General features: G+C 35.4%; 2 protein-coding genes, 1 non-coding gene and 1 pseudogene across 10 annotated transcripts in view; 2 read left to right on the top strand and 2 right to left on the bottom strand.

Moving 5' to 3' along the window:
- LOC108855887 (ADP-ribosylation factor 1) overlaps positions 1–6,823 on the top strand; it is a 53,745-nt gene extending 46,922 nt beyond the window's left edge. Inside the window, exons 2-8 of one of the 3 annotated variants that reach the window (XM_018629811.2) lie at positions 5,313–5,339; positions 5,613–5,777; positions 5,892–5,962; positions 6,063–6,182; positions 6,279–6,397; positions 6,493–6,574; positions 6,658–6,823. In XM_018629811.2, the coding sequence (XP_018485313.1) occupies positions 5,630–5,777; positions 5,892–5,962; positions 6,063–6,182; positions 6,279–6,397; positions 6,493–6,574; positions 6,658–6,663 (546 nt within the window). In that variant the 5' untranslated portion in view covers positions 5,313–5,339; positions 5,613–5,629 and the 3' untranslated portion in view covers positions 6,664–6,823. The other 2 variants (XM_057009449.1, XM_057009448.1) reach the window with 2 other exon arrangements.
- TRNAF-GAA (transfer RNA phenylalanine (anticodon GAA)) lies at positions 5,150–5,221 on the bottom strand. Its single transcript has one exon. It is a non-coding gene; the product is annotated as a tRNA-Phe (tRNA).
- A 318-nt stretch (positions 6,824–7,141) lies between the features above and the next one.
- On the top strand, positions 7,142–10,207 carry LOC108854951 (DUF724 domain-containing protein 7). Of its 6 annotated transcripts, none has more exons than XM_057009438.1 (8): positions 7,142–7,723; positions 7,819–8,232; positions 8,316–8,501; positions 8,609–8,693; positions 8,885–8,982; positions 9,063–9,180; positions 9,259–9,345; positions 9,429–10,207. In XM_057009438.1, exons 1-8 carry the CDS (start codon positions 7,256–7,258, stop codon positions 10,085–10,087), a joined length of 2,115 nt encoding a protein of 704 aa, XP_056865418.1. In that variant the 5' UTR covers positions 7,142–7,255; the 3' UTR covers positions 10,088–10,207. The 6 variants fall into 6 exon arrangements, with proteins under 6 accessions (XP_056865418.1, XP_018484130.2, XP_056865417.1 ...); XM_018628628.2 differs by having other exon boundaries at positions 8,849–8,982; XM_057009437.1 differs by having other exon boundaries at positions 8,606–8,693; positions 9,066–9,180.
- Positions 10,208–10,559: 352 nt separating this feature from the next.
- Positions 10,560–11,697, bottom strand: LOC130511434 (putative F-box protein At1g71320; annotated as a pseudogene).
- Positions 11,698–12,607: the final 910 nt, after the last annotated feature.

Raw genomic sequence — 12,607 nt, 5'->3', positions numbered from 1 at the left:
GTTATTATTTGAAATAATTAATTAATTTATGGCATGAAAAATATAAAATTATTGTATTTGAAAAATTATATACACATTTAAATATATAAGTAACTTTCAAAAGTATATATTTTAATTATATAAAATATATATATATACATGTATATATATAGAAACTTGAAAATAAATACCCGCACTGTTGTGCGGATCGAAATCTAATTTTATATTTTAAAACATGAAATAGTTTACATTTTGAAACACCTGAAGTATTAGTATACATTTTTTTTGAATTATACAGAGGTATCCTGGCCCCACAGAAGTGGTCCAGACTAGTCACGTGTTGCCACATGTCGGTCATCTGTCCCTGGCGATGCTGAAATGTTAATTCCCCAGTAACCTGAGAGAACTAGTATACATTGATACCAATACGATTATAATAGTCAATAGTAATATCACATATACTGAATTTGAAATGGTTGTGTGTTTAAGATTCACTTCAGTTTATTTCCCAAACAATTGCTCAGCAGAAAATACATTTGACAAATTAACTCTTTTGAAATTGACATTTAGCAGAAAATAAAATTTTCTACCATAAGAGAAAATAAGGTTTTTAAAAATGACGGTGAGATGCATGTAAACCTATATGGCTTGAAAAGATAGGCAAAATGTTTTGGAAACATACATACAGAAACAGTTGAAATGTTATTAGTTGTATGCACTAAAAAAAATCTTATAACCAAAAACCATCTACAGTATGAAAGCTTAAGCACGTATATATTACTTATACATTACCTGTCTCTTTAAAAGCAACCCGTACAATGCTCTATGTAAAGGCAAACAAAAAAGGGCCACTTTGTGAAAGGTGGTGGAGATAATGTACATATAATCATATACACTGACGTTGTAATAGTAAGAACTCAACCTAACACATACTATCTTTAAACAACTACAAACCATAACTTGACATCGTTATCCAATCGCCATGGTTGTTACTAACCTTTCTTTTGTCACTTAGTTAATTATTTTTGTAATTGGAACCACTGCGCAGCTGCGGATTGTACGTACACCGTAGATTCATTGATTGATTAACTATAAACACCATTACCATGATAAGTAACATATTTATATGCACATTACATTAATGTCTGACTAATAAATTACATATGACGTATGTATGCATGAGGAGAGGTTGAAGCCCATGTGCTATGTACAACTAATATCTTGGCACTCGACGCAATCTCACAACCACCTATAAAATATTACAAATTCACAGCCGAGTTCCCCAACTAACGCTTCTAATAAATATAAGCATTATGACCATTGTTGTATATATAGAAATCAAAATTTATATTTAAAGATCATTTGTTTTGCAAATAAAGAAACCACTTTTGAATTTCTTCACATGAAACAAACATATTCAACAACGCAATTATTCAATAGCTATGTTCAAAAAAAAATTATTCAATAGCATGAATGGCTGTGTATGTATATGCGAAGTTCATGCAAAATACACGTATTGTAAAGTCGCCTATATTTGCTCTACGCATGTGAGTACTAAGTATTGATTGTTCTGCCTGTTGTAATTCGAGTGTTTCTTTCTAGTTTCAACATAGTGCTCCGCTTTCTCAGTTTTTAGTGGATAATTTACATATATGAACCATTGTTGAAAATCCAAAATGTGTCTCTTGAAATAGTCGTTTACGTAATTGACGAAGATGTTGTGTTGAGCGGCGAAGATCATGTAGAATCAAAATGCTGAGCTGGAGTTGTGTAGACTTAGAGAAAAATGGAGTGTCTTGGAAATAAAGAAAAATGAATAAACTTGACGATCAAGTTTATGATTTAAAGGAAGATGAATAAATGCATTCCAAAAAAAAAGTTGCAATTATTGTTATTGAAGATGTCCATATCCATGTTGCATTGAAGATTAGGGTTTCAAGAACGTGGAAATTATATAAAATAGCTATGAAATCGTCTGTAAAGGGACATAGACACATATGTTGATCTTATAGAGAGAAAAGATCTTGAAAGTATTATGGGTTCGTGCTGAAACAGTGACTAAAGTACTCTACTGAAAAGATATACAAATGGATAGCCCATGAATCTTTCAGTTGCAGTTTTTAGGGTATTAACAGACTGTAGTGTAAACGTTGATTAAGCAAATCTTATAATAAAGTGTGTAAGGCGATTTCTAATAAAACTTGGTGTTTACTTGTACTTGTTTGTCTCTCGGTTTACCTTCTATATTACTTAATTGTGGTGTCATCTGCAATAACAATTGTTATATAAAAATCACAATTTATATCATAATATATTTCTCTAAATCACAATTTTATGTAAAATACCCTTAGCTGGATTTGTTTTTCTTACTCTGAGGAATTCATTCAACTATGCATCTGGATTAATTGTTGCAGAGCATGAACATATAATGAAAAGTTTGATTGGTTTAATGTTTTATAAAATGGGTTTTAATTTCTAGCTCATCGATCATTTTATTATTAAGTTTATCGTGTCTGTCTCTTTACTTAATAATAATACGATAAAAGGTCAACTACTACGCATGTCGATAGATATTTTCGGATTAAACAATTGAGATGTAGGAAATGACATAACATTATGTTACATACAGTTATACCTACACTACACGAGTTTTTTTTGGGATCAAAACAAGAGCTTTATTTAAAATTATCATGCAACCAAATAACTACAAATCCCCCTCCCCCTACAAGTCTATGACATTGAGTTCGATTTTGTCTCTATACTTGGCCGATGAGAGAGTCAATTATATGTCTATTATATATAGTATTTATATTATTACTTAGCAATGACATATGTCGATTTTAAAAGTTAACCACCCCTGCCCCCACACGACGTTGAGTTCCCATGAAAAACCATACTGCCTAGCGTGATAGGCTCATTGGATTGGACATAAGGGTTTATATGTTAGGAGGAAATTGGAGACTGTGACTGTGACAAACAATTACTACTTGACAAAAGTATTTCTATAACCATATTTAACCATATCTCTCCGTGCTTTATATATATTTTTGGTTATCCTTCGAGAACGAGTACTTACAAGGCGGCTATAATTGTTCGGATTTAAACTTTTTTTTTTGTAACTATGGTCGGCTTTTAACTTTTATCAAATCAATTGAAGGTATATTCGGTCTAAAGATAGTTTCGATTAGGTAGATAACGCGATCTACCATAGTGTTGGTAATGTAATGGTAGTGCAACGGGGTTGGTTCTTTTGCCCCGAGTTCAAAACACTTAGGACAAAGGATTAATTTTTTTAATTGGAATATCTAAAACTCCAGATTTGAGGTAGATTACGGGTATAAGATTCAGAATTTCCATTGTTAACAAAAAACATAGTTTCGATAAATAAATCAAATGAAATTACATAATCTAAACACGTATAAGTATGGAAAGCAAACATTTTTTTTTTGAAACATATTCACAGTAGAGAAAAATCATTTGGTTAACCGAATATTTTTCCACAAAATGAATGTTTTAAACTGTAACTAGATTTTGATTCGCCTTTTTTTTTGTTTTAGAAATTTAATTTCATATTTATGTTTTTTTTTGTTTTGTAATCATATTTGTGTAAGTTAAATAGATAAAATTATATGTTTTTTTCATAAAATACATTTATAGGATAGATAAATGATAATAATTTTTGGACTAAACATATATCAGTATGTCATGTTCCTAATTTAATAGAATAGATACATCATGTCCATGCAAAATTGCTAACTGTTTTAATTGTGTGCTATACCCTCAGTTTTATGATAAATCTTTTTTTCAAAGGGCTTAATAAATCTTTTGTTACAAAATAAATGTAGTTTTATGATTTTAATGTGATCTTTTACATTAAATATACTTTCACCCCAAATTTAACTATGAACAACTATAAAATATTATATTTTATATAGTAATTAAATAAAAGTAGAATTGAAATTTTAACTATTTTTAATGTGTGTATAAAATCTCAAATGACATCTAATTTGAAAGGATGGAATAGCTTTCATATTGAGTATCCATCAGATCTTTAAAACTTGTCCACCAAACTCACACATATTGTTTTTTTTTTTTTGAATATAGCAGTAATTTGTTCGTAGGCAATTTTTATCACTGGACTCTTTTCTATGATATAAATGTAACATAAACACCTCCACGAAGAACACCTTTACATATTAATTTCTGTAAAAGAATAGCTACATTATTAAAGATTCAATCATGCATTCACTCATTATAAATCTTTTGTTTTTTTCTCACAAAGGTATATTATAATTTATGATGTAAACCTTTTTTCTCACAAATGTATATTATAATTTATGATGTAAACCTTTACATACTATGATGTACTTAATTTCTTTTTATAAACAAGCTGTTTCCAATCCCATTAAGAATGATGTGTATGATGCGACTTTTTTCTTCTGTGAAGGGAGCAATAATAATTGAGGGGAAAACATAAAAATGTGAGCGGCGAAAGACAAAGTGTAATACCGTATAACTAAAGCTCAGCCTTTTTTTTTGTGCACAACTAAAGCTCAGCCTTTACTTTTGTATTCTTTGCATAAATATCAATACAAGGAGTTCCAAAATGAAACTCAGGTTGGTAAATCATTTCTCATTTTCTGTTTACATCCTTCACTTTGCATTTCACATTATTACTAGCTTACTCTTTTTTCCCTGGCAAAATAATGCTACCAATTGTATTCATAAACTATAGTCTAGGTTCAACGTACGTAAAGAGTCGCGTTAAATAAATAGCGGATACACAAATGATAACAGGAGACGAACTAATAATTCTCAATTCAATAATAAAAGAGAAAAATATTCAATTGATAAAAGCCGTAACAAATGGTGGCAATGGTGGCTCATAGTCATACTTTTGACTTTACAAAGTGCCCTCAATATCGCAATTATGAGTCATCAGTACGTACCATCAAATGTTGGACTTGGGACACTTGGATCGATTAACATTAGCTTTTACCGAAGGGTGACTAAGCATAATAATTATTAAGTCTCATCTACAAATAGGCCTGAACGAATACATTTAACTGTGGACCAAGCCGATTTATATATTGCTGATAAAAATCTGAAGAGATACATTTAATTAAGGCCCAAGCCCATTAGTCTAAAATAAAAAAAAAGAAAAGAAAAGTGCGGTGAGCGTGATCGAACACGCGACCTTCAGATCTTCAGTCTGACGCTCTCCCAACTGAGCTATCCCCGCTGCTTGTTCAAAGGAAGATCTAAATTGATAGTATTAATCTTAAAGATGCGTAAAAAGAAATATAAAAAGAAAAATGTTGCGTAACACGATCCATCCCATCGGCGACGCGACTGTGAAAGTAAGTCCCTCTCCTTCTCTCGCTCTCGTATCTACATCGCGATCTGGATCCGTCGTTGCCAGATCTCTGGCGTATTCTCTCCGAATCTGTGTATTGTGATTTTTTTTTTTTTTTTTCGTTGGGAATCATCTTAGATTCAAAGTGAAGTAGGTTTGCGTTCACCTGAAATGTTGATTTGCAATTAGGAATGAGATCTGAGAGAATTCATGGTAGGATGCGATCGTGAATTGATGAGTTTTTTTTTTTTTTTTTGCTTTAAAACAAACGAATTAGGGCTTTTGAAGTGAAAGATGGGGCTGTCCTTTGGGAAGTTGTTCAGTAGACTGTTTGCGAAGAAAGAGATGCGAATCCTCATGGTTGGTCTCGATGCTGCTGGTAAGACTACCATCTTGTACAAGCTCAAGCTTGGCGAGATCGTCACCACCATTCCTACCATTGGTCAGTCTTTCTACATAAGATTTTTTGTCTTCTGTAGTTGTATGATTATTATTGATTGAGAGAGCGTGAGTGCATTAATTAAAATGCCTTGGTTGTGTTTTCCTTTGGCTATAGGTTTCAATGTGGAGACTGTGGAGTACAAGAACATCAGCTTCACCGTCTGGGATGTCGGGGGTCAGGACAAGGTATTATTCTCCATTACCCATCCCCTTTACCGCCATTTCTACTATCATTTCATGATTATACTCAATGATACTTTTGTCTGTACTAATGGTCTTTGTGCAGATTCGTCCACTGTGGAGGCACTACTTCCAGAACACGCAAGGGCTGATCTTCGTGGTCGACAGCAATGACCGTGACCGTGTTGTCGAAGCTAGAGACGAGCTTCACAGAATGCTCAACGAAGTAATACTCTAAAACCAACATCTCTCCCTTTCTGTTTTTTACTTGAAGAGTGAAGATGCATCGTTTTTTTGGTTTGACATGGTCTTGTTAATACAGGATGAATTGAGAGATGCAGTGCTTCTGGTCTTTGCTAACAAGCAAGATCTTCCAAACGCCATGAACGCCGCTGAGATTACTGACAAACTTGGCCTTCACTCTCTCCGTCAACGTCACTGGTAATTAACCCTAATTCAAAAACAAAATCTAAATCGTAAAACTTGTAAACCAGAACAAGTGTGATGTAATCGCTGGTTTGGTTGGGTTTGAACAGGTACATACAGAGCACATGTGCTACCTCAGGAGAAGGGCTCTACGAGGGACTTGATTGGCTCTCCAACAACATCGCAAACAAGGTATATATCATCAACTTATCAAGTTTACAACTAACTCGCTAAAGTGTACTAATGACTTGAACTAAATGTGTAACTAAATGCAGGCTTAGGAGAGCAGTTTGTGGGAGAGTGTATTGTCTTCTTGGACTCTGTTTTGTTCTTTCGTCTGTCTCAACACTTTTTTTTTAATCATTTCATACTTTGTTCTTAAGTTTTTTTTTTCTATCCTAAATTCGGAATATTATGAAATGGGGCCTACATTTCGAAGGATTTTCCAATCTCTTCCTACATTTATTTGAATTTTATGAGTTTATAGAATCCTTAATTCCACTAGACTAATCTAAAAACGGGATCTAAAACAATTGCTTCGTTACTTTATAAAGCATAAACGAACAAAAACTAAGCTTTACCAAACGAGAAACGACTAAACTATTACAACGACCACTAACCCACTGCATTTGTCTTGATGTGCCTTTTTAAACTTTTTTTATCTAATAAATAATCATAATTAATACTCCCCTAAGAGAAATAACGAAGCTAATTAATCCAATAAATAAATAATTTAATAAATACCTTTTGAAGCAGCATTTTTTTCTTTCTCAATGACACAACACTAGCTAAAGCACACTGTTCTGTTCTGTTCTCTCTCTCTCTCTCATCTCCTCTTTTACTGTTAAGTGCTTCTAGGGTTCGGTAAAGAAGATGCTGTCAGCTACGGGGAAAAAGGAGAAGCTCTCCGCTTCCAAAGGCTCCGAGATCGAAGTCTCTTCCAACGAGTCTACTAACAATGTATGGTACCGTGCCATCCTCCAAGAGAATCTTGCTGTCTCCAAGCGCAAGAAGCTCTCCGTTCGCCACTTAAACCCTCTTTCCAACGAAGAAGAAGACTACTCTCCTCCCCTGATCACAACCGCCGTCCACCGTCTGATCCGCCCCCTTCCTCCGCCGGATCCGTCGTCCCCTGAAGAAGAAGCTGATTTCGAGGAAGGCGACGTGGTTGACGCTGTTCACAGAGGTGGATGGTGGTGTGGTTGGGTGGTTAGAGTCTTGCCTGGTCACCGTTTCTTGGTGTACCTCAAGTCCGAGCCTGACGTCATCGAGGTTGATCGGAAGGAGATGAGGACGCATATGGTTTGGAATGATGATGAGTGGTTTCGTTGCGAGAAACGAGTTAAAAGTCTTCACCTTTTTAATTACTTATTATTATTGATTTAAAGTTTTCGTTTTTTTTTCTCCCACCAATGTGTTTTGTTTTGTGTCTGAAGCATTTGAGAAAGTCGGACTATAGCGCCGGAGTGAATGTAGAAGTCAAAACTAAAGTAGAAGAATTTGGTGATATTTGGGTTTCGGGTATAGCCATCATGGAGAAAGATGAAGAATTGCTGGTGAAGTACAAGAGTTTGAGAGGTGAAGAAGATGATGAGTGGACCAAGACAAGCGTTCCTTACTCTCAAGTCAGGCCTCCACCACCGCCTTTTGATTCAAGAGCTTTTGGGTTGACGGAACATGTGGATGCGCTGCTTGACTCTGGATGGTGTCCTAGCGTTGTAAGCAAGGTTCTTTGCGGGGAGAGATACACTGTCCTGTTGGGACCAAACAAGCAGAGTAGAGACTTTGATCAGTCACAGCTAAGACCGTCTATGGAATGGAAAGATGGAGCTTGGGTAAGTAAAGAAAAGGTACCTCCTCTCTCTCTATCTATTATTATACTTGGATCCTTTTTGGAGTCCAAACATGCATTGAAGTCTGAATGTGTGTGTAGGTTTCGGATAAAGAGGAGAGTCTTCCTGCAGCTGAGGAAGCAGCAGCAGGTTCAAGCCGCATCAGGGTAAAAGTGAGGGCGACGCGGTCTTCTAGTTGCGCTAAGAATCTTCCTCCTGCCTCCTCTGATGTTGGTAAAGAATCTGTCACCGAGAATGAATCAAAGCTCATCCCCCAAACTGCAGCTGTGAGTTATTTATCTCCTTCCCCATTACCTTCTCTAACTTGCTATCTGGCTCAAGTGACATATATTGGGTAATTAAAGTATAATAATGTGTGTGCTTTCTGCAGCAGTTATCTGAAGATTTAACAAGTAAAATGGCTGATGATGTGGTGAATGGTAACACCCCAGTGGCAAAGCAACCAGAGATAGCAGAAAGTAAGTGCTATTTTGATAGATTAGGAAACGTATTATTAGTTGATTAGTTTCCTAATCCATCTGTTATATCCTTCTTTAACTTCAAAAGTATGATGATGATGATGATTCTTGTTTAAAGAAGAAAAAAAAAACATGAATCTACGTTTTTTAATCAGAAAAAGAGTTTCACTCATCGGTGGTGCTGGGTGTAGCTGCAATCCAGCTGACGAAAACACAAGGGAAAACAACTCCGAGGAAGAAACAGACTGTAATGAAGAATCAAAAGGGATCTTCTGAAAATGAAGTGAAGGTGAATGTTTTAGTTATGTGTTAAAAAACATCATACTCTTCTTGTCGGTTGTTCATCCTATTTTGATTCACTCTATGCAGCAGGCAATTGAGGAGTCTATTAACAGAGAGAGTGTTAACAAGAGGAAAAGAGGGAGACAGCCACGTAAGTTCATTAGCACAGAGACTAATCAAAATCAAAATCAAAAGCAAAAGACAGGTACTGTATTCTTGTTGTCTTTAACTTTGATGGATTAATCTTGTCTCTTTAGACTCTTGAAACATTGTTAACATGTAGGTGTGGATGTTAATGGTACTCCTGATATGACTGATGATGATGATCAGCCTCTTGCTTCATGGATCCACGGTGGAAATTCATCATCAGGTTCAGATTTGATTTTAGTGGCTGACACTTCTTTGATTGTCGGTTCTCATTGTTTTTGTTATTTTGTTCGTCTGATTCTTCAGGTCAATCCGCTCCTCCTCGGGTGGCTCCTGATCCTTCTGTAGTGGAAAAACATGTTGTGGAAACACCTAAAGCTAAAGATTCAACAATGGTTCTACCGTTTGCAAAGAAGTCACCGTGCTGGAAAGTCCTCGAATCAATGGAGATCTTCAAAGCTGTGCCGCAGCGTCCTCACTTCAGTCCACTGCTACTATGCGAGGAAGAGTCTCGTGAAGGAGACGCCATTGGTGCGATGGTGAACTTCACCGGGCTGTTGGAGAAACTCAGCAACTTACAAGTGGACAGTTCGGTAAGCGCCATAAACAGGATCAAGGAGTCCTTTCTCAAGCTGGAGAAACATGGTTTCGATATCGCAGCGCCTCTGTCTCGGATCGACAAGCTATTGTCTATTAAAGAAAATCAGACGTGGGCGTTGGAAGAGTTGCAAGCTGCTGAGAGAGAGGTCACTGAGAGTGATAATAAAAGAAGGAAGTGTGAAGAGGATATTGAACAAGTCTCAGAGAAGATTGTCGAGTTGCAGAAGCAAGAAGCGTTGCTGAAGGAAGCGAAAGTGATGATGGACAAGGAGGTAGCTCGGAAGCAGACCCACGCAGCTGTTTTAGACCAAAAGGTTCAGAATGTGGAGCAAGAGTTTCAGGAAACTGTGACTCTTCCGTGGTAATGATGATGATAATAAGCTAGACATATATATATGAATGAATGTTTGTGTAATAACTCTTTTGACTACTTATATGTTTGTGGAATCTTCTAAGGAAAGTCTTCTATGACCAGTTTCTTCAGAGTTTGATGATCTCAATATTTCAGGATACATCTGTGGCTGCTAGTCATTTTTGATAAGATTTTAACCCCCTCAATTAGGGAGAAACCTGTTACTAAACTTGAAACCAGCTAATAATAAATCAATCATACAATATTTGTTAAATTTACTTGGGTTTTAAAAATCTATAGACTTTTAGAATTGTCACAAATTCCCACATAAATAAGCCCCTCCTAAAAATTTTGAGTAGATGACAAGGAACACAGGTAAAAGAAACAAAATATAAACCAGTAAAATCGATTATTAATTAAAGAAAGAGAAAAGAGAAACATATTTTGTTTGTTCTTGTCTACGCTTGAAGCATGGTACCATGTAACTAGACCGAAGAAACAGAGTTCTCCGTACACAAAACTGTTCGACGGTGTTCATCACTTACATGCTCCAAAAAATTATTAGGTGGCTCATTTCCTCTATTGAGATTATATGCTGCAAGAGCAATCTTCCAATAGTTTGTGTCTAAGCAATCCATAATTGACGTGTCAATTATAAGGATCATTTCCCACTTCACACTCGGATCTTCTTGCTGCAAACACCGAACTTCCACATTTGGATACTGTAGCACATCAGATATGCATAAACGATCTCTTAGGCTCCACAATGTGTACACACTTTCACAGTATCTAGAATACCAACGCGGTAATAACAAATCACGATATTTTTCAGTGTGAAGATCTATGGCTCCAAGTTTTGGGGGTAAACTCGGGAGCCTATAATCAAACTCTTTCAGCCAAAAAGGTTATCCATTTGCAAAGACTGATAATTTATCATTGCCAAGTTCATTGTAAGTAAGAGGAAAACAAATGTAGTGTCGTTCACCACTTTGGAGGTTAAGGACTTCGGTCTTGAGAATATTATCACCCTTAGCAAATAAATACATCAAGATTACTTTGTATGCTCCTGTAACTATGTCTCTTCCAAATCCCACACTAACTGGCAACGTACCTGCCCAACCTATAAGAAAAAGCAAGCATTTTCGAAAATAAAATATACGTTGAAGTTTATGCCCATCTACCTTTTGCAATTAATCAATTTTAAATTTATTTTAACTATGTAAAAACTAATCAATAAAGGTTTTTTAATTTATTAAAAAAGTTATAACTACAAGTGGTTCATACATACCTGACAAGCCTGTATACTCTTGCAAAAGCTCAGAAGAAAGAATCTGGAGTTTTCTCGTGGTCGGGTTAATCAGATAAATGTTTCCGAAGTCGTAGATGCAGACCAAACCGTTACAGTACCCCCATTATCGAACCAACATCACTGGTTGAAAATGGATGTGGAAACTTGTAAGTATAAATTATGATTTTGCTGTTGTGGTCGTGATGATTTTTTGAAATATTCTCCAAATATATGGTTCTTGAATAACGATCAGTAGACATTTCCACTCTAAGAACAAAGAGTTTCGTATTTGACCTATCAAGACGTTTCTTGGCGAGATAGTTGGACTCGATCATTGTTTTCCATTGTTTTGACACGGATTTGAATCTACAGAAGGACTTCTCGGGAAGACGCTCGAGCAGCTCGAGAAGCCAGTCTTCTGACATATAAGGCAAGGGGCCTTGTAACATAGAAACACCTATTTTTATTCCTATCAGACCACAGTCGTTCCACTTAATAAGAAAATCAATCTTTTTTAGGTTTACACCATTTAAGCCAAGGTTTTGATCCTCATCGACATCCAAAATACCAAAGATCGCAAGATTATTGAGGAGTTTCACAAGCCCATTTGCAAGCTTGAGGCTGATTGCACCATCTTCAACACCACTTTCCTGTAGGAAAAACTGCATTATGCTTACACATTTTGCTGAAACTGTTGAAAATAATCTCCAAAAGTTTATCTAAACTAAGAAGAATTGGTTTAGTTAAGCAATGATTGCAACATTTCCAATAACCCAATCATCCAGGTAAAGAAGCACTCAACTGAACTTATCTCTCACATCTTAACTTGTTAATCTTATTTTCTTATTCATATTAACTGTTTATTATTTCATATTGTTTTACTAAGAGTAATCTTGACAAAGTCTAAGCTCTGAGGCTATATGACCTTAGATGACGCTCAATATTTTCTGATTAATGTTAGGAGATCATTTTAGATAGCATAATCAAATTAGAGAACAATAAGAAGAAACATTCTTATAGAATTGTGCCATATGTGAACAAACTATAAACCATAACCGAACCAAACTGAAAAGGGAAAAAGTGACTAAATACACAATAAGTTGTAATCGTTTAACAAAAACTAGGTTTTTAGATGGAAAATGTTATGAGAAAAACAAAACATTAAACATGCAAACAAATAACAGAGTAATAAAAAGATTTGATCCTCCATGTCTTAAAGAGTCCTAGATACTACTCCGCGCTTAA

The sequence above is a fragment of the Raphanus sativus genome, chromosome 4 (genome assembly GCF_000801105.2).
Source record: "Raphanus sativus cultivar WK10039 chromosome 4, ASM80110v3, whole genome shotgun sequence".
In the NCBI taxonomy this organism is placed as follows: domain Eukaryota; kingdom Viridiplantae; phylum Streptophyta; class Magnoliopsida; order Brassicales; family Brassicaceae; genus Raphanus; species Raphanus sativus.
The sequence above is the reverse complement of the archived record's forward strand: the minus strand, read 5'-3'. Positions and strand labels throughout refer to the sequence as shown.